An 18,497-nucleotide genomic window follows, 5' to 3' on the forward strand; every position below is an offset into this window, starting at 1 on the left:
AGGTAAAGTCAGGGCTCTGACCTTGCACTTGTCCTAGTGGACCTCCCCCTGCAGGCATCCCTCCCTGTGGTGCCTGGGGACCACCCCACACTGCCCCCTCCTGCCCGGGCTGAACTCATCCTTCTTCCTAGAATCAGAGGTCAGGGCTCTAGCCCCAGTGCTGGCCCCGAACAGCTGGGTGACCTCACAGGAGTCCCTTCCCCACTCTGGGTGATGTCTGTTCTATGATGGGGTTGGACCAGGCAGCCTAGAACACACTGTAGCTTAAACACCTGCCGGCAGCTTCTCCCGCCGGGTTGATGAGTGCCGTGGGGAGCCTCGCTTCTAGTCCCTGGAAAACCTCTCGAAGCCCACAGCGCCTAGTGGGTCCTGCAAAGACGCAGCCTCCACGGCCTGCTCTGTCATCAGAGCCCGCACCCCAGGCCGGCGTACCTGACGTTCTCATGGCGGTACATGTACATGGTGTTGAACTGCTGCTGGTCCTTCTGGCTCTCGTCTTTCTTCATGTCTTTCAGCATCTCGTCAGCCACGTGCTTGGGCAGGATGGAAAGCATGAGGTTCTCCTGTGAGGGACAGGAGAGGGTCAGAGGCAACGGTAGGGCCCGCTAGGGGCAAGTTAAGATATTTCTTGGAAGAAACGCCCCGATCCTGGCAAGAAACATGAGCCGGGAACCACGCTGCCCTCCAGAGAGACCTCACAGACCTGCCTCAGGAACAGCTAGGGGTCTGGGACAGGCAGCTTCTGGCCCTGACAAGGCTGAGGGTGGCAATGGCCCCTTCAGAGCAACTGAGGGGAGCCAGAAACGCAGTGAAGCATCCTAAATGTGGCTCTGTGCTCAGCATCCTCGTGCCACAAGAAGCGCAACAGTCCTGCATGGGCTGCTGTACCGTGAGCGCTCCCGGTAGGAGCCCTGTGGGGTCACCTCAGCCACCCGCCGTGGCTGCACAGAGCCATCGCTCACAAAATTCTGCTTTGACCCGATCAAAGACTGACAGCAGACCAGGCACCACACAAGGTGCCAGCAACACAAAACCAGCAAGATCGTCCACCTCAGAGAGCGGAGGGTCTCACCGGGACACAGGTAAGCACGCCCAGTGCAGCATGGCAAGTTCTGTGCCCAGAAAGAGAGCAGAGGACTGCGCAAGAGAGAAGCAGGGGCCGAGGTTGGCTGGGGAGGAGGCATCAAGGAAGCCTTCCTGAAGGAGCCTTGGCCGAGCCCAAGACACGACGCTGAGGGCACTCCTGTCGGAGGCAGCCATGTACACAAAGTCACAGACACATACAAAGTCACAGACACACGCAAAGCACACCAGGGTCCTTCAGGGATTTCCATGGAGGTAAAAACAAATATGGCTTGAGAGCTGGGCAGGGTTTAGATCAGGGTCAGCAAACTGTGGCCTGTGGGCTCAAGCTGACTGCTGCTGTCTTTTTTTTTTTTATACAGGGTCTTGCTCTGTTGCTCAGGCTGGCGTGCAGTGGTACAAACATGGCTCACTGCAGCCTCAACGTCCTGGGCTCAAGTGATCCTCCCACCTCAACCTCCCAAGTAGCTTGGAGTACAGGCATGTATCGCCACACCCAGCTAATTTTTACATTTTTTGTAGAGACAGAGTCTTGCCACGTTGCCTAAGCTGGTCTTGGACTCCTGCGCTCAAGCCATCCTCTCTGTTTCCATCAAGTTTTCCTGGCACCCAGCCATGCTCATTGGTTGATATATTGTCTCTGGCTGCTTTAACACTCCAGTGGCAGAGTGGGGTAGAATTGACAGAGACCGCGTGGCCCACAGAGCCAAAAGTATTTACTGTGTGGCTCTTGTCAGAAGAGGTCCATGGCTTGAGTGGCACCGGTCTCTGGAACGGGGAACAGAGGAGGAGTGGCAGATGTGAGGGCAAAGACAGGGTTTGGTTCTGAGGCGCCGCAGGGCCTCTGTGCGGGCACCTGCAGGCAGCGCTCAGGAGAGTGGGCTGAACCATCTGTCCTGGAAGCCATGGGTTGGATGATCAGTAGCGAGAGAAAACCAGGGACAGAACGTGGTGCTGCGGAGGCAAAGCCAGGGGCAGGAGGCCCAGCAGGGAGCCAGTCAAGAGGGCAGCACTGCCCCCATCCCCGAAGGGAGGACGGTGATGATGGCGTCTGGTGAAGGACAGTGGGGGGCACTTGGGGGAGAACCCCAAGTTGAGGTTTTGCAGGATGGAAACTGTAAAAGGCCAAGGGGCATGAGAACTGGCTCATGGCGGGGACGCAACTAAAGAAAGTGTGTCCAGAGAAGGGTCAAGATACCAATGAAACCACAGCAGGCACAGGCAGAGGCCAGGGAACTGGAGGGCAGAGATGTGGCTGGAGGACAGGTGGCCACTGACCCTCAGGGTGGAGGGCTTCCGGGTGGCTAGGCCCGTGTTGCCATGGGGTCGGCTGCTGAAAGGCGAGGAGCGCGTGGGCAGGGACTCAGGATGCCCAGGAGCTCCGTATCTAGAGTGCAGATCCCAGACATTACCACCCTGGGTCCAGGGTGGCCAGAAAACCTAGAACTAGTGGCTTGGTCCTCAGCAATCAGGGCCTGACTGGATGGCTGCAGATCCCAGGTCACAGGGGCAGCAGCCAGGGACTTCGCCTCCTGACAAGGTCTGGGCAGGGGAGCAGGCCCCACCGCTCCGGCTCTGCTGAGTTCAGGGGTCCCTGAGGCCCGAGAGAAGTCAGCTCATCCTGCATGTCAGATGCGCCTGCTCTGGAGCAGGAGGAGGTGGTGAAGGCTCAACTCCACTCCTCTGGGCAGAGCTGCCAAGTGGTCCCCAGAGTCTGCTGTTGTACTCGGGCCCTCAGCACCTAATAAACCAGAGGCCTCCCTTGGGAGAATCAGCTCTGCTATAGGTCCCCGTCGTCTACACTCTGTAGCTTCATGGGGAGAATTTATCACCTTTCTTACAGGAAATCACACCATTAGGACAAGGGGAGCATGCCTGGCAGGCACTGGCCCCTGCCTGAAGCCGTTACAGTGGTTTTGCTCTTTGATATGGTTTGGCTGTGTCCCTACCCAAATCTCAACTCGAATCGTATCTCCCAGAATTCCCACGTGTTGTGGGAGGGACCCAGAGGGAGGTAATTGAATCACGGGGGGCCAGTCTTTCCTGTGCTATTCTCATGATAGTGAGTAAGTCTCACGAGATCTGATGGGTTTATCAGGAGTTTCTGCTTTTGCTTTTTGCTCATTTTCTTTTGCTGCCACCATGTAAGAAGTGCCTTTCGCCTCCCGCCATGATTCTGAGGCCTCCTCAGTCATGTGGAACTGTAAGTCCAATTAAACCTCTTTTTCTTCCCAGTCTCAGGTATGTCTTTATCAGCAGCACGAATTTGAACTAATACAGTAAATTGGTACCAGTCGAGTGGCACGTTGCTGAAAAGATACCCAAAAATGTGGAAGTGACTTTGGAACTGGGTAACAGGCAGAGGTCGAAACAGTTTGGAGGGCTCAGAAGACAGGAAACTGTGGGAAAGTCTGGAACCTCCCAGAGACTTGGTGAATGGCTTTGACAGAAAAGCCGATAGTGATATGAACAATAAGGTCCAGGCTGAGGTGGTCTCAGATAGAGATGAGGAACTTGTTGGGAACTGGAGTAAAGGTGACTGTTACATTTTAGCAAAGACTGGCGGCATTTTGCCCCTGCCCTAGAGATTTGTGGAACTTTGAACTTGAGATGTGACTAGGGTATCTGGTGGAAGAAATTTCTAAGCAGCAAAGCATTCAAAATGTGACTTGGGTGCTATTAATGGCATTCGTTTTAAAACGGAAACAGCACAAAAATTTGGAAAATTTGCAGCCTGACTATGCGACAGAAAAGGAAATCTCATTTTCTGAGAATTCAAGCTGGCTGCAGAAATTTGTGTAAGTAACGAAGAGCTGAAAGTTAATCACCAAGAAAATGTGGAAAATGTCTCCAGGGCACGGCAGTCACCTTTGCAGCAGCCCCTCCCATCACAGGCCCTGAGGTTTAAGAGGAAAAAGTACTTTCGTGGGCCAGGCCCAGGGTGCCCGTGCTGTGTGCAGCCTAGGGACTTGGTGCCCTGTGTCCCAGCCACTCCAGCCATGACCGAAAGGGGCCAATGCAGAGCTTGGGTTGTGGCTTCGGAGGGTGCAAGCCCCAAGCCTTGGCAGCTTCCACGTGGTGTTGAGCCTGTGGGCACACAGAAGTCAAGAATTAAGATTTGGGGAACCTCTGCCTGGATTTCAGAAGATATATGGAGATGCCCACGGAAAAGTTGGCTGCAAGGGCAAGGCCCTCATGGAGAACCCCTGCTAGGGCAGTGTGGAAGGGAAATGTGGAGTCGGAGCCACCACACAGAGTCCCTACTGTGGCACTGCCCAGTGGAGCTGTGAGAAGAGGGCCACCGTCTTCAGAGCCCAGAATGGTAGATCTACTGACAGCTTGCACCATGCGCCTGTAAAAGCTGCAGACCCTCAAGCTGCAGAGCCTGTGAAAGCAGCTGTGAGGGAGGCTATACCCTGCAAAGCCACAGGGGCAGAGCTGCCCAAGACCACAGGAACCCGCCTCTTATATCAGCATGACCTGGATGTGAGAACTGGAGTCACAGGAGATCATTTTGGAGCTTTAAAATTTGAGCTCCAAAGAAGCCCCACTGGATTTCGAACTTGCATGGGGCCTGTAAGTCCTTTGTTCTGGCCAATTTCTCCCATTTGGAATGGCTGTATTTACCCAATATCTATACCCCCATTGTATCTAGAAGTAACTAGCTTGCTTTTGATTTTTTTTTTTTTTTTTTTTTGAGACAAAGTCTCGCTCTTGTCCCCCAGGCTGGAGTGCCATGGTGCGATCTCAGCTCACTGCAACCTCTGCCTCCCTGGTTCAAGCAATTCTCCTGCCTCAGCCTCCTGAGTAGCTGGGATTACAGGTGCTCACCACTATGCACGGCTAATTTTTGTATTTTTAGTAGAGACAGGGTTTTGCCATGTTGGCCAGGCTGGTCTCGAACTCCTGACCTCAGGTGGTCCACTTGCCTCAGCCTCCCAAAGTGCTGGCATTACAGGCGTGAGCCACCATGTCTGGCCACTTGCTTTTGATTTTACAGGCTCTTAGGCAGAAGGGACTCGCCTTGTCTCAGATGAGACTTTGGACTATGGATTTTTGGGTTAATGCTGAAATGAGTTAAGACTTTGGGGGACTATTGGGAAGGTATGGTTGGTTTTGAAATGTGAGGACATGAGACTTGGAGGGGCCAGGGGTGGAATGATACGGTTTGGCTGTGTCCCCACTCAAATCTCAACTTGAATTCTATCTCCCAGAATTCTCACATGTTGTGGGAGGGACCCAGAGGGAGGTCACTGAATCATGGGGGCCAATCTTTCATGTGCTATTCTCATGATAGCGAATAAGTCTCACGAGATCTGATGGGTGTATTAGGAGTTTCCGCTTTTGCTTCTCATTTCCTCTTTTTCCACCATGTAAGAAGTGCCTTTCACCTCCCACCATGATTCCAAGGCCTCCCCAGCCATGTGGAACTGTAAGTCCAATTAAACTGCTTTTTCTTCCCAATCTTGGGTACGTCTTTATCAGCAGCATGAATGTGGACTAAGACACTCTTATTCTTCCATTTCCGCAGTTATCTCTCTTCACTGTTAACCTCGAGCGTGGCATTACAGCTCAGGAATGAGAAGCCAAAGGAACCCCAGTGCGTCCTGCCCTGGTTCCACCTAAGCCCGGGAAGTGGCATCTGGTTCTCCCAGGGCCCTGCAGCCCAGGAAGAGCAACCTGGGCAACCTTGGTGCTTGGCAACTCCCCTCCCTCTGCCAGTCGAGTGTGGCAAGAGGATGCCCAATGCAAAGACATGGGTGGAGGAGAGCTCGGTGGGACCCGAGGACCCATCTCGAAACCTAACTAACCAGACATTGTGGGAAAAAGCTCTGGGCTTGCAGAAAAGATGAACCTCTGGGAAGGTTTTCAAGAAAAGCCAGAGATAGGGCCCTATCAACTCTTGAGAGCTGTCTCTTAAGGCAGACAGCTGCTGGGAGTCCTGAGGGGCAGGCAGAGCTGAGGAGTCTGGAGGAGGCAGGTGGGAGGCAGCACCCACTGGGCTGGGGCTGGGTTTCTCTGGTGAGTAATCCCTGGGATGCCAGCCCGCACTGGAGCGTGCAGTCCTGGTGCGCTTGAGGCTCTCGGGGCAGGAGGAGGCAGCTGTCAGGATCATGGGTGCTGGCCTGGCTCAGCCCCCAGCCCTGCCCGCACTCACTGTGGCTACCAGGCAGGTTACTAAACCTCCCTGTGCCTTGGTTTCCTAGGCAGGAAAGCAGAAAGGACACGATTCACTGCCAGCAAGCACCTAGAACAGTGCCTGGCCCACAGCAAGCGCTCACCATAGTCTAGCTGTTCCTAGTGTCACATGATAGAAAGTGTGACTGAGTGACTGAGGGTGTGGAGACAGCAGGTGGCTCAGAAAGACAGGGCCTAATGTTTCTCTGGGTTTTCAAGTTGGCCAGAAGTTTTTAGGTTGAGTTCCAGTGAGATGTGCCAGGGTCGGCACAAACCCTCTGGGTCGTTCAGCCTGGCCTCGGGAGCTCTGCTTACTGCAGGTGGGACAACGAAGGGGACACAAGGAAGGGTCCTGCCTTCCGTTTGAGTCTCAGCACCCCCAGCCACGTATGCATTCAGGGTGCTGCTTGGGGGAGGAGGGCGCAGATGTCTGAGGAGCGTGGGGAGGTGCGGTCAGGTGTGTGGGCAGGGAGGGACGTAGAACGCGAGGTTTAAGAACGTCACAGCACCGTGCTGGCCTCCCTCCCAGCCTACATGCAGTGGCTTCTGCAGCCACAGCTCACACAGCACACAGGCCTTTCCTGCCCGTCCCTCCCGCCCTGGCCCCGGGTCTACCTCAGAGCTCTGTCCCTTCAGAAAATCCTCTCCAGGCTCCCTTGGAACCTTGCGGACCGGAGAGTCCAATCCAGTCCTGTGGGAGTTCCATGCCCCTGACCACACTACTGGTTCCCCTCCAGACACTGCTGAGCCTCCTCGGGGGTGACCCACACCTGCCTCCTCCCGGCATGGCTCAGGTCTCTGAGACTGTCTACCAATACAGAACACAAAACCAGGGCAGCCCTGGAGCCCAAAACAGGAGCCTCGGAAGGGCCACATGAGTGAAGCAGCCATGAGCTTCTCTCTCGGGGTGGGACGGGGGAATTTCCATTTTTTCCCATTATATATTTCCATAACCTTTGCTAAGAGCACATATGAGTTCTGAAAGCAGAAAATCAATGAATATCAAACTTAAAGAACAAGAAAGGGGCTATGGTTGTAAATTCAGGCTGCGAATTCCTCTGTGGTTTGTGGAAACCTTATAGTCAGCCTCAAAAAGTGAAGCAGGCCAACAGTCCACCTGGAGTCATTCTGGTAACAAGACGGGTTTTAAACAAGACGCCAGTGCACGTGGAAGAAAGGACACGTGGAACTTGACAGAGGGGAAGGGAGGAGGAGGGTCTGGGAGGCAAAGGCCCACAGGAGGAAGGGGCCCTCCCCCCCGCCACCCCCCAAGCCTCAGGGCCTCTGGCAATGGCCTTTGAATGTGTCTCCCTGTGGCCGGCTGGCTCCTCTGATTCAGTCCACCTTCGGCACGGTGTCTGGATGTCCTCTAAGCTGTGTCATACTGGTACCCAGCACCCTCAGTGGCGCCCTAGTCCCCCTCACAGTGGCACTGGCCTGTCTTTCTGGTCCTGTCCCCCACTGCTCTCCCTGCGGCCCCTCAGGGTAGACGAGCTAGACTGTTTCCTCTTCTCGATACCCCTCCCCGTCCTCTGCTTCTGGCGTCACTCTCTGTGGATCATCCCTCCCTCCCCACACCTTCGACACCCACCTCACATGTCACCTCTCCAGAGAGCCCCTGGCCCCTGCCCAGGGGTGCCTGTTCCTCCCTCCTCACTGATACCCACTTGGTTGGTGCCTCTCAATTGGTGCTGACCTTGTTTGCCCTTAGAGTTCAGAGATTCTAAACCCTTTCCCAGATCCTGGCCCCTTTCATGAGTGCGTGATGCCAGCTACGGACCTTCTAGAAAAATGCTCATACACACACAGAAGATCCCTGATTACCATTCCAGGGCCCTGGCTAAAGACTCTGACATCCCTTCATTTGTGTTCCTGGGGAAGGAAGGAGGCTGGGATCCAGATGACTTGTCAAATGGGTCCCACAGCAGGGGACAGGAGTGCAGGGGAGAGAGGCCACCCCTAGCAGCCTAGGATTGCTCAGGGCCCCAGGGATGATCCATGTGGCTTGGTCTCCCCAGCATGGAGGCAGAGCCTGCTCTTCCAAAGATAGCAGTTGCTATATGTTCCAAGAGTCACAAGAATGTTCCAAGTCTTTGACCCATTAATAGCTCTTCTGAGAAATTATCCCCCCAAATCCAACAGAAGTAAAGATATACGTAGAAGGTGATCTGCATTGCAGCTTGACTTAACACTTGTGGAAAAACTGTAAGTCACCCAAATACCCAGTAAACGGCTAATTAAAATGACACATCCTCTGGATGGAAGATTCTACAACCTTAAGAATGACCATAATGAAACAACAGTACTGTTTATCATGGCAACAATAAAGTACAGAGAGAAGGGCAGGGCAAAATTGTGTTCTGTGAAGCTGACACCAGGATCGTTGTGTGCATAGAAATAAAGGCAGAAGGCTATATGCAAAGAAAAAAGGCTCGTTTAACTTGGAAGACCAAATTAAGAGAAAACTTGAAACGTTTTTTCAAAGTTGCTATAGGATGCTGGTGGTTGTTCTTTTTAAAAATACTTTTTTAAACTGGAATAAACATGGAACTTCCTGTTGCCTCCAGCTGTGATCCTATCCCTGACCTAGGCTTCTCTGGAAGGACCATAGTTTTCTTAGAAAGGGAACATCCTTCAAGGCCTTTGGGCTTGGCTCCCGATTTCCTAGTCAGCTTGGACATAACCTGAGAAGGGGGAACCTATGGCCAGGCACGAACCAAGGAGACCCACAGCCAAAACGGGGGTGGGGGAAGGCAGTGGCCCTCCTAGGGAGCCAAATGACAGAACGGTCACCCTGCGCTGGCTTCACTCTGTAGCTCTCATGAACACAGCACCCCACCAGGTGATAGTCACTATCCATCCAGTCAAAATCATCCCTCTCCTTTGCTAAAACTTCTGTATCAACCCTGTATATTGTCTCAATTTTGCATATGACAAAACCTAGGCACAGAGAGATGAAGTTGTCTGTTACACATCCCGAAGGGTTAGTGGCAGACCCTGAACCCAGGGCTCTGAGACCCTGGAATGGGTGAGTTTTTGTGCTTTTCCCACCCCAGTTATCTCATCTGCTTTAATGTTGTTCTGCTACAGATGTGAAGGTCCCCCCAGTGCCCAGGAGCATCGGTTAAAACCTTTCCAATAGTCCCATAGACTGTTCTTTTAAACAAACATAGAAATGTATCCTTCTGGTCTTAGGCCGGGCACGGTGGCTCAAGCCTGTAATCCCAGCACTTTGGGAGGCCGAGACGGGCGGATCACGAGGTCAGGAGATCGAGACCATCCTGGTTAACACGGTGAAACCCCATCTCTACTAAAAAATACAAAAAACTAGCCGGCCGGGGTGGCGGACGCCTGTAGTCCCAGCTACTCGGGAGGCGGAGGCAGGAGAATGGCCTGAACCCGGGAGGCGGAGCTTGCAGTGAGCTGAGATCCGGCCACTGCACTCCAGCCTGGGTGACAGCGCGAGACTCCGTCTCAAAAAAAAAAAAAAAAAAAAAAAAAAGAAATGTATCCTTCTGGTCTTAAGGCTTAAAACTTCTATTTATCTGAGATCCTTCCTCAGGAAAGGACCTTCAGGCCTCTCAAATGAAGTATTGAATGACTGAAACTCACCAACCAGATCACCACATCCAGATAATGAGATTCAGGACCCCTCATTCCTAGTGTATCCCACATTGTTCCATGTTTTCCCTGCTGTGTAAACCCCGGATTTAGTAAGTCAGAGAGATGGATTCGGGACTGAGCTCCCATCTCCCCTACTGCAGCAGCCGATCAAAGCCTTATTCCTTGGCAATAATTGCTGTCACAGTGATTGGCTTTCTGTGCAAGCAGCAGGACCCAGACTGAAGCCCTGGTGTTTTGTAACACAGAGAGGCCCCGACAGTGCAGGTCTGGCTCTGGACACCCTCCCCAGGGCTCCATGCTGCCCCGGCCTTGGGAATCAGGCAGCCCCTCCCAGTGGGTCCTCCTCACAGAAATGGCCCTGCGGCTGCCTTGGGGGGAACTTGCAACAGCCTCTGATGTGTCTCCCAGCACCCTGATCTGCTCCTCCTCTGCAATCCACTGTCCCCATGGCATCTGATGCCCTCAAAGACATGCAGTGGCTGCCACTGCCAGACACCAGGCAGGGGTGGGGGGTAGAGAGGCAGTGGTGGTGGCAGCTCCTGGAATCTTCCCTGGGACCCACATTGAGCAAAGAGGAGGGGGAGGGGGAGGGGGAGGGGGAGGAGGGGGAGGAGGGGGAGGAGGGGGAAGGGGAGGAGGAGGGGGAGGAGGGGGGAGGGGGAGGGGGGAGGAAGGGAAGAGGGGGGGAGGAGGGGGAGGAGGAAAAGGAGGGTGCTGCCTCCATGGCTCCATCCCCACCCTGTGGCCTAAGGACACTGGTGGGTCACCCATCCTCCCTGGCCTCACTGCCCCTCGCTCCTCCTCACAGGCTGAGGAGAGGAGAGGCCCATGTGGCAAAGCCCTGTCTCAGAGCAGGCATGAGTGGCTACCATGTACTCAGAAAGTACCTAACTGGGCTGAATGTGAGGGGCCTGAATCTAGGACAGCCCTGGACCTCGACAGAGGCCTGCTGCTCCCCAACGCCCACAGGAGGCCCCTGCTTGCCTCTCCATGCGCCAGGAGCCGCTGCCCAAGGACCCGAGCTGCTGACGCCCATGGAAACTCAGGTAGCCCTCGTCACTGCCACACGAAGTGGCCAAGCCTGTGCGGGGGGCGCAGCCCTGGTTCAGCTGAGCCCATCGCCAGGACTTCAGGCTGCCCTACCCAGAGTGTGGCTGGTGGGGCTGTGGCCTCAGCATTACCCATGCTCATCAGGGTGGGGAAGCCACGGACCTTGAGGTACATGCATGCACTTGAAGCTTGCGAAGTGTCTGTTGAGGAACAAGATTTGAAGGAAAAGAAACTTAGGGGAAAGGAGCAGCTGCAGGGTGCGCATGCGTGTGTGCATGTGTGGAGGGGTGTTATTTGTACAACATTCTTAAGAGTCTACCTAGTAAAGGCACTGCCTCCAGCCATATCAAAGTAGGAGGCAAAACCTGCAACCGAGGACTGGTGGGGTAAGGAAGAAACAGAAAACATGACCCTCAAAGCCAGTGCGACGCGCTTCGAGGTAGAAATGGCTGTGCGCCTCAGGACACGACGTGCAGCGACCTCGCCCCTGTTCCCGAAGCCAGGGATGGCACAGGACCCCACTGTGAGGAGCTGCCGCAGGGGAAGGTGCAGCGGGGCAGTGCCCAGGGGGCAAGGGTTACTTGGCAGCTTCCATATTCTTTGTATGTTTTCTTTTCCTGTAATCCTTTTTTATCGTTACAATTGTTTTATAGTGTGATTTTCATAACTTTATTGAAACGTGCCCCATCTTTTTCTTTTTGAGACAGAGTCACTCTGTCACCCAGGCTGGAGTGCAATGGCGCAATCTCGGCTCACTGCAACCTCCACCTCCCAAGTTCAAGTGATTTCTTGCCTCAGCCTCCCGAGTAGGTGGGACTACAGGTGCCCACCACCACACCCGGCTAATTTTTATATTTTTAGTAGAGACGGGGTTTCACCATGTTGGCCAGGCTGGTCCAAAACTCCTGACCTCAGGTGATCTGCCCACCTTGGTCTCCCAAAGTGCTGGGATTACAGGTGTGAGCCACATGCCCGGCCACTGTGCCCCACCTCTTGAAAGCTCCTGGCACTGGACATTCCATCGCTATTCAATGCCCATCACTGAACATCACTATTCATACACACTGAAAAAGTATATACTGAACCTGTATATACAATGAATATAGCCATTGAATAAGGATATATAATAATCAGTACACAATTGAATGGTGACATTCATCACGGTATGAATTCTTGTGATCAATTTCAGGCCCCTTTGGTGTTGTCTCTCCTTTATAAAAATTACTTGAGGACACAGAGGCCACTTCTCCCAGGACTGCACTTGTTCAGCCTGTGGCGTCTTGAAGCTGTGGCCTGTGGTGGCTTCGCTCTTGGACTGTGACTTTCGGTTGGGGAGGTGGCCGGGTTCCAGAGAACCGGACTGTGGAAAAAGGGCCCTTCCTTCATTTGAAGCTTTTTATCTGATGGCCTGGACTAAACAGAGGAGTATCCGTTGAGGTAAGATAGTAATGACTAATCCCAAAGGTGGCTTTGCTGAAGAAACAAAGCATGTTTAAAATCAGAACATCTGTCAGAGGAGCAGCCACATCACCCCTGGGTTTTGGGGGGTAGAGCAAAGCTTACTGGTCTGGGGTTTGGCTGCAAAGGTCCCCATGCCCTGGGCAGGCACTTCACCCTGGGGGCTTCATTCCTCATCTATAAAATGGGTGTCTCGGCCGGGCGTGGTAGCTCACGCCTGTAATCCCAGCACTTTGGGAGGCCGAGACAGGCTGATCACGAGGTCAGGAAATTGAGACCATCCTGGTTAACACGGTGAAACCCTGTCTCTACTAAAAATACAAAAGAATTAGCCGGGCGTGGTGGCAGGTGCCTGTAGTCCCTGCTACTCGGGAGGCTGAGGCAGCAGAATGGCGTGAACCCAGGAGGCGGAGTTTGCAGTGAGCCAACATCGCGCCACTGCACTCCAGCCTGGGCAACAGAGCGAGACTTCGTCTCAAAAAAAAAAAAAAAAAAAAGGGTGTTTCTTAGGCCTCTTTGTTTAAAGTGTAAATCCTTCCAGAAGACAAACTTCTCAGAAGATACAGAGGATGTATTTAGAAATGTGTGGCCGGTGTGTCACTGGGACAAGTGGCTCATGTGGTTTTTGCTCTGCTGAAATCTGGTGCAACATACAGGATGAAATTCAAAAGGGATAGAGGTCATAGCCTCTACTTGAGTCCCCAAAACCAACTGCAGGAGAACACAATGGGAGAGGCACAGTGTACCAATATTGCGGGGGGTAAAGCGGAGACATCTACCATTTGAGATGCTGTTAGATTTAAAATGAATTCCCGGGCCGGGCATGGTGGCTCATGCCTGTAATCTCAGCACTTTGGGAGGCTGAGGTGGGTGGATCACTTAAGGTCAGGAGTTTAAGACCAGCCCGGGCCACATGGTGAAACCCCATCCTTACTAAAAATTCAAAAATTAGCAGGGCGTGGTGGCGGGCACCTGTAATACCAGCTACTCGGGAGGCTGAAACACAAGAATCGCTGGAACCCGGGAGAGAGAGGCTGCAGTGAACTGAGATCGCACCACTGCCTGGTTCACTGCCTGATCTAGCCTGGGTGACAGAGTGAGACTCCATCCCTAAAAAAATCAAACGAATTCCCAGCATAAAGTAGCTGCCTGAACAAGCCCCTTGGCTCTGGGCTGTGTCACAGAAAATAAGGGCCCGGGTCCAGCTCAACCAGGCTGCGTCCTTAGCCCCATGTCCTCCTACCCACTTCTTAGGAAGCTGTCTTTAAGTCCGAGGAAAGCTGCTGTGTAGAAAAGGGACAAGACTTGCTTTGGAGGCCCCAAGAGAGAAAGCTAATGAGGAAAGGCTGCTGGGGAACAGGGTGCTGCTGTCAGAGAAGGAAGAATTTTTAGAGTCAAACAGTTCAAAGAATGTGCTGCCCTGAGAGGTGGTAAACTCCCATTCCCAGAAACAGAGAGAGAAGACCGTGGGAGGAGCCAAGCACGGGTGGAAGGCTGGCCCGGAGGAGGCGGGTGTGACCAACCCTGGGGGTTGAGGCCTGGGTGCGGAGATGTGGCTCTGCATAGAGAGGAAGGAGGGTAAAGTCTTCAGGCTCTTCAGGCCTCAAGTCCTTGATGGTTATCCTAAAAATACAGCATGGTAATAAAAGTCAAGGCCCTGACCCTCTCTGGGAAAAGAATCAACATCCAGAGAAAAAACAACAAGCCCTGAAAGTTCCTAGTAGGTTTCCTGGGTAAAGCAAGAACCCGCCCAGATCCTGGGAAGAAGCAACCAGGCCTGCCCTGGGCAACGTGCAGGCCTGCGGTGGGGTGGAGGGTGGAGAAGGACCGGGGCAAGATGCCGGGCCTGCTGGGCTGGGATCTCAGCCGAAAGCAGAGTTGTTGAGTTTCTCAGGTGGGCTGTGAGCCCCACCACCCCAGGGCAATCTGTCGGCATGGCCTCCACAGGGCTCCGAGAAGGAACCACCCAAGCCCCCTTCTACTCAGGGGTGACTCCTGCCAGGCCTTGGTTCGCACTGGCTTAGGACCGAGGTGGAAGGAAGCGGCCAGCACTGTTCGGGGCCTCCGAGCTGTTACAGCTTCAGCTCTGATGAGGCATTCAGGAGTTAATTACAGCAAGGAGGCCAGGAGGGATTTGGATAAATGAGGTTGGCTGGTGAGAAGCTAAGTTTCTACAACATCCTTGTAAGAGGGAGACAGGTTGAGAGAGACCCACAATGCTCAGGTGGCTGGGAGTGTGAATGTGGAGTGTGTTTATGTGTCCATGTGTGAGCGCTTGCACAGGTACACACATGCATCTGCATGTACGTGTCTACTGTCTACAGTGTCTGCATGAGGCATGTATATGAAGTCTGCTTGTCTGTAGGGTGGGTGTGTCCATGTGTATTCACGTGTCATAAATTCATGTGTGCTTGAGTACACACAATAAATACATGTCACTGTAACCCATCACAGGCTGTGAGCATACCCACAGATGTTTCACAAACCAGTCTGTCTTGGTCCCAATTAATCCAGATTCTTAGAGTGTCCAGCCAATTTGGAAGCCAAAAAGTCACTGCACCCCACCAGGGTATCCATCATGGCCTGATTACCCAAGTAGAGGTGGCTGTGGGAGGCAGGGAATGAAGAGAAGGACCGGGCCTAGTAACTTTGGGAGGCCAGAGCCCAAACAGCTCACCTCTCCCTAATGAGGGGACGAAGGACCACACTGTGTGAAATCTGGAACCTCCAATACTGCTGCCATTTAGACTAGGGGGCCATGTGTGCTGCCCCTGCCCAAGAGATATGTTCACCACCTCAGTCACTCGAAGAACAGTCACTGGTCATCGATGCATGTCCCTGAGCTAAATGCTGGGAAGGTCAAAGGTAAACAGTACTCCAAAGAGCTTGGATGGGTGGGGCAATGGTCACATGGGGACAGACTCATCTCCCAGGGCCAGAGTTCTTCAGTCTTCAGCCAAATGCTGTGGGAATGTAGAGGAGGGAGGAGCTGCCTAACTTTAAAAGTCAGCATATTTGGAAACAAGACCTCCAGCATGAGAACAGGCACCAGGCCAGTGTCCCCAGAGTCCCCAGATCAACAGGCCCCAAGAGAAGCAGGGCCATATTTAATCTCAGTGTTGGCGGAGCCAGACTAACGAGCCAACAGGCCATGTCATCTGGAACAGTGAGGGAAATCACACAGAGCTCTCACCCTGCCAGAGCGGGAGAGGGGATGCTGAACACGTGGGACTTCGGGTCACTGGCCTGGCCTCCTGTGCAGTCCCCAGAGACAGGGGCCACCGTGTGGGCCAAGGTGACTGCAGTCTCAGGAGACAGCCCACTGGGCCCAAAGATGGCCACGTGTGTGGTACCTGGAGCCCTCACCATGAATATCTGGCAAAGAGCAGGTACTCCTTAGAGGTTTGATGAGTTAACGAGCTGTCAACTAGCAGACCTGGCCCAAGGGGCAAGTCACCATCCTCTAGGATGGCGCTAATAGAACTTCCTGCAACCACAGAAATGTTTTGTATCTTTGCTGTCCAATATGACAGCCACCAGCCACATTTAGCTATTGAGTGCATGAAATGTGGCTAGTGCTACTGAAAGTGACTTAAAATTTAATTAAATTTAATTAATTTAAATAGCCACATATGACAAGTGGCTACCATATTTCTACCTAGTGCAGTTCTAGAACACTGTCGTCACAAGTGCTGTGCCAACTCTGATGGGCAGAGAGCAGCTGCCTGGAGCCCTGTGTTGAGAAGGACGCAGAGGGTTCGTATCTGTGATTGGCGGGAAGTGCGCTTGCAATGTCTGGCACAGAAGCAAACACCACCTGCTTCTGTCCTTGACCCAGATGCAGCAACTCAGTACCACCCTGGGCATAAAGGCCCAAGAAAATTAAATTAAACAGACAAAATTTCCACCTTTACCCGTGGCACTCCCTAAACTCCTTCCTCTGCTTTTTCTTCACAGCCCTTCCTAGCTCCTGACATAGCACATACTCATCTGTTTAATGTGTGTTGCCCGCACTAGAATCTGTTCTGCTCACGACTGTATCCCCAGTACCTAGAAAAGTGCCTGAAATACTTGTGGTCTGAATGGTTTTGTTTGTTTTTGAGACAGGGTCCCACTGTCTCCCAGGCGGGAGTGCTGAAGTGCAATCACAGCTCACTGTGCCTTGATCTTGCTGGGCTCAGGTGATCCTCCTGCCTCAGCCTCCCAAGCAGCTGAGACTACAGGTACACACCACCACCAAGCCTGGTTATATATTTTTAAGTTTTTTGTACAGATAAGGTCTTGCCACGTCTGGTGTTGGACTCTGGGCTCAAGAGGAGGTAAGTACTTAGCTCAGTGACCTAGCGAGAATGTGAATGCAAGTCTAACTCGCAGCCTTTGTTGCCAGATCGTTCCATTTTCTAAGCGAGTCAAAAATCCAGGTTTTTATCTAGAATGTACAAATGTTTAAGTAATAGAAAATGTTAACACTCTGGGAAGGTCAAACAAAACAGATACCCACAGGCCAGCTACGGTCCAAGGACTACCTAACTGATTCTTCCTGTAAGCAGATCTCCCACATAGAGCCAGGAGGAAGTGCCAGCTAGTAAATGAGAGATCTCATATTAAACGGAATAATAAAATGAAAACACCATCTAGGGCCTGGCACAAAGTAAACGTTCAATAAAACTACACTTATTACTAACAAAACTTCATTCTTAGAGCCAGATAAATATAAAATGCGCCACAACACTGGCCACAATGGACAATTCTACAACTGTTTGGAGAAAAATTCTGCTGGAGGATGTGGCAAAGGCTTAAGACCTGCCACAGCCCAGCAGAGCCCAGCTCAGAGGCCACACAGCCCATGCATGGGCCGTCAGCAGGACTGTCTTTGCCAGCTCTGCTCATGTCCACCCTGACACAGCCAACACCCTCCCACTGCCACCAGGAACCCACCACTGCTTTAGGACAACCTGTTTTCTTTGGGTTATCTAACATGTGGATTTGTTTTGCTAAGTCCTGGAATGTTGAAATGAAGAGCATTCTGTGACATCCAGGAGGTGAGAGCTGGAACCAACAGAAGGACCAGTGCCTACTTCACATCGTGAGGAACACACCTGGCTTTTCTCACACCGACAGGCATTTGAGGCTAAAAGAAAAACTAAAAATATGAGATATCTTTGTGGGTGGTTCTGTGAAGAAGTTAAGATAGCGAGTACAATGCAAGGCTGATATTGCGGGTGGACACATGTCTGTCTGTCCCCTGTGAAGCAGACAGTGGGTTGGACCCATTACATTAGACGCCGAGAAAGCCATGATGCAGCCGTGGTGCAACGAGCAAGACGCAGAGCAGCTATGGATCCAGAGGCAGAGGCACAGCCCTCCCACTAGACACCAGCCTCGTCTCCTCTTCCCACTCTTAGTGGTCCCCCAGCCCCGACCTCACTGTTGCCAGGATAACAGTGGCATGGTGGGGCCTGGCACTAGAAGCCCAACCCCAGGCCAAGAGGCAACCGGCCTCTGGCTCCGAATCCCCTCCCCCCTACCAAGGGCCTATAAGAACAGGGCTCAGGGTTGATGACACTTTGTCTTCAGAGCATAAGGTCTTGAGGGAAACAGTGACCAGGCTTGGGCAAAGGTCACAGAGGAAGGACATTCAGAAAAGCAAGAGATACACTCCGAGCTGAGGAAATGGCAGCCTCCCAGCATCCCAAGCTCCAGGGCTCCCCGGAGAGGGGTCTGATGCTTGTGGTCGATGGGCGGTTCTTCCCTGTAAGACCAGCATGAAGGAAAAACACCATTCCTACTCACAGGTGACCCTGCATGTGGGTTAAAGCAGGAGATGTGGGGAGAGGCAGCTGTGCTCTCTGTGCAGTCCAAGACCCGAATGGACACCCACCCAGCGTCCACCTCAGCCCGCTCCCCAAGGTCCCATGGGTGAAGACGGGGATGGCTTTCTGCCCTAGACCCTGTGCAGTCTGCCCTGGGCTCTCCCTCTATGTGCCCCAGCTGCAGCCTCCTCCTGTCTGAGGGTGGGCACTGTGGACGGTCCTCGACTCCCCGAGGGAGGACCTGGCACAGGGCCAGTTGACCACGCAGGATGCGTGTAAAGGAAGCACAGG

At 53.0% G+C, this 18,497-nt stretch overlaps 1 protein-coding gene across 3 annotated transcripts in view; it reads right to left on the reverse strand.

The window, feature by feature from the left end:
• ADCY3 (adenylate cyclase 3) overlaps positions 1–18,497 on the reverse strand; it is a 106,136-nt gene that overhangs the window by 23,728 nt on the left and 63,911 nt on the right. For all 3 annotated transcript variants that reach the window (XM_025353573.1, XM_025353572.1, XM_025353574.1), the window contains exon 4: positions 433–563. In XM_025353573.1, the coding sequence (XP_025209358.1) occupies positions 433–563 (131 nt within the window). The remainder of the gene's footprint in view (positions 1–432; positions 564–18,497) is intronic.

This window comes from Theropithecus gelada, chromosome 13 (assembly GCF_003255815.1).
Source record: "Theropithecus gelada isolate Dixy chromosome 13, Tgel_1.0, whole genome shotgun sequence".
In the NCBI taxonomy this organism is placed as follows: Eukaryota; Metazoa; Chordata; class Mammalia; order Primates; family Cercopithecidae; genus Theropithecus; species Theropithecus gelada.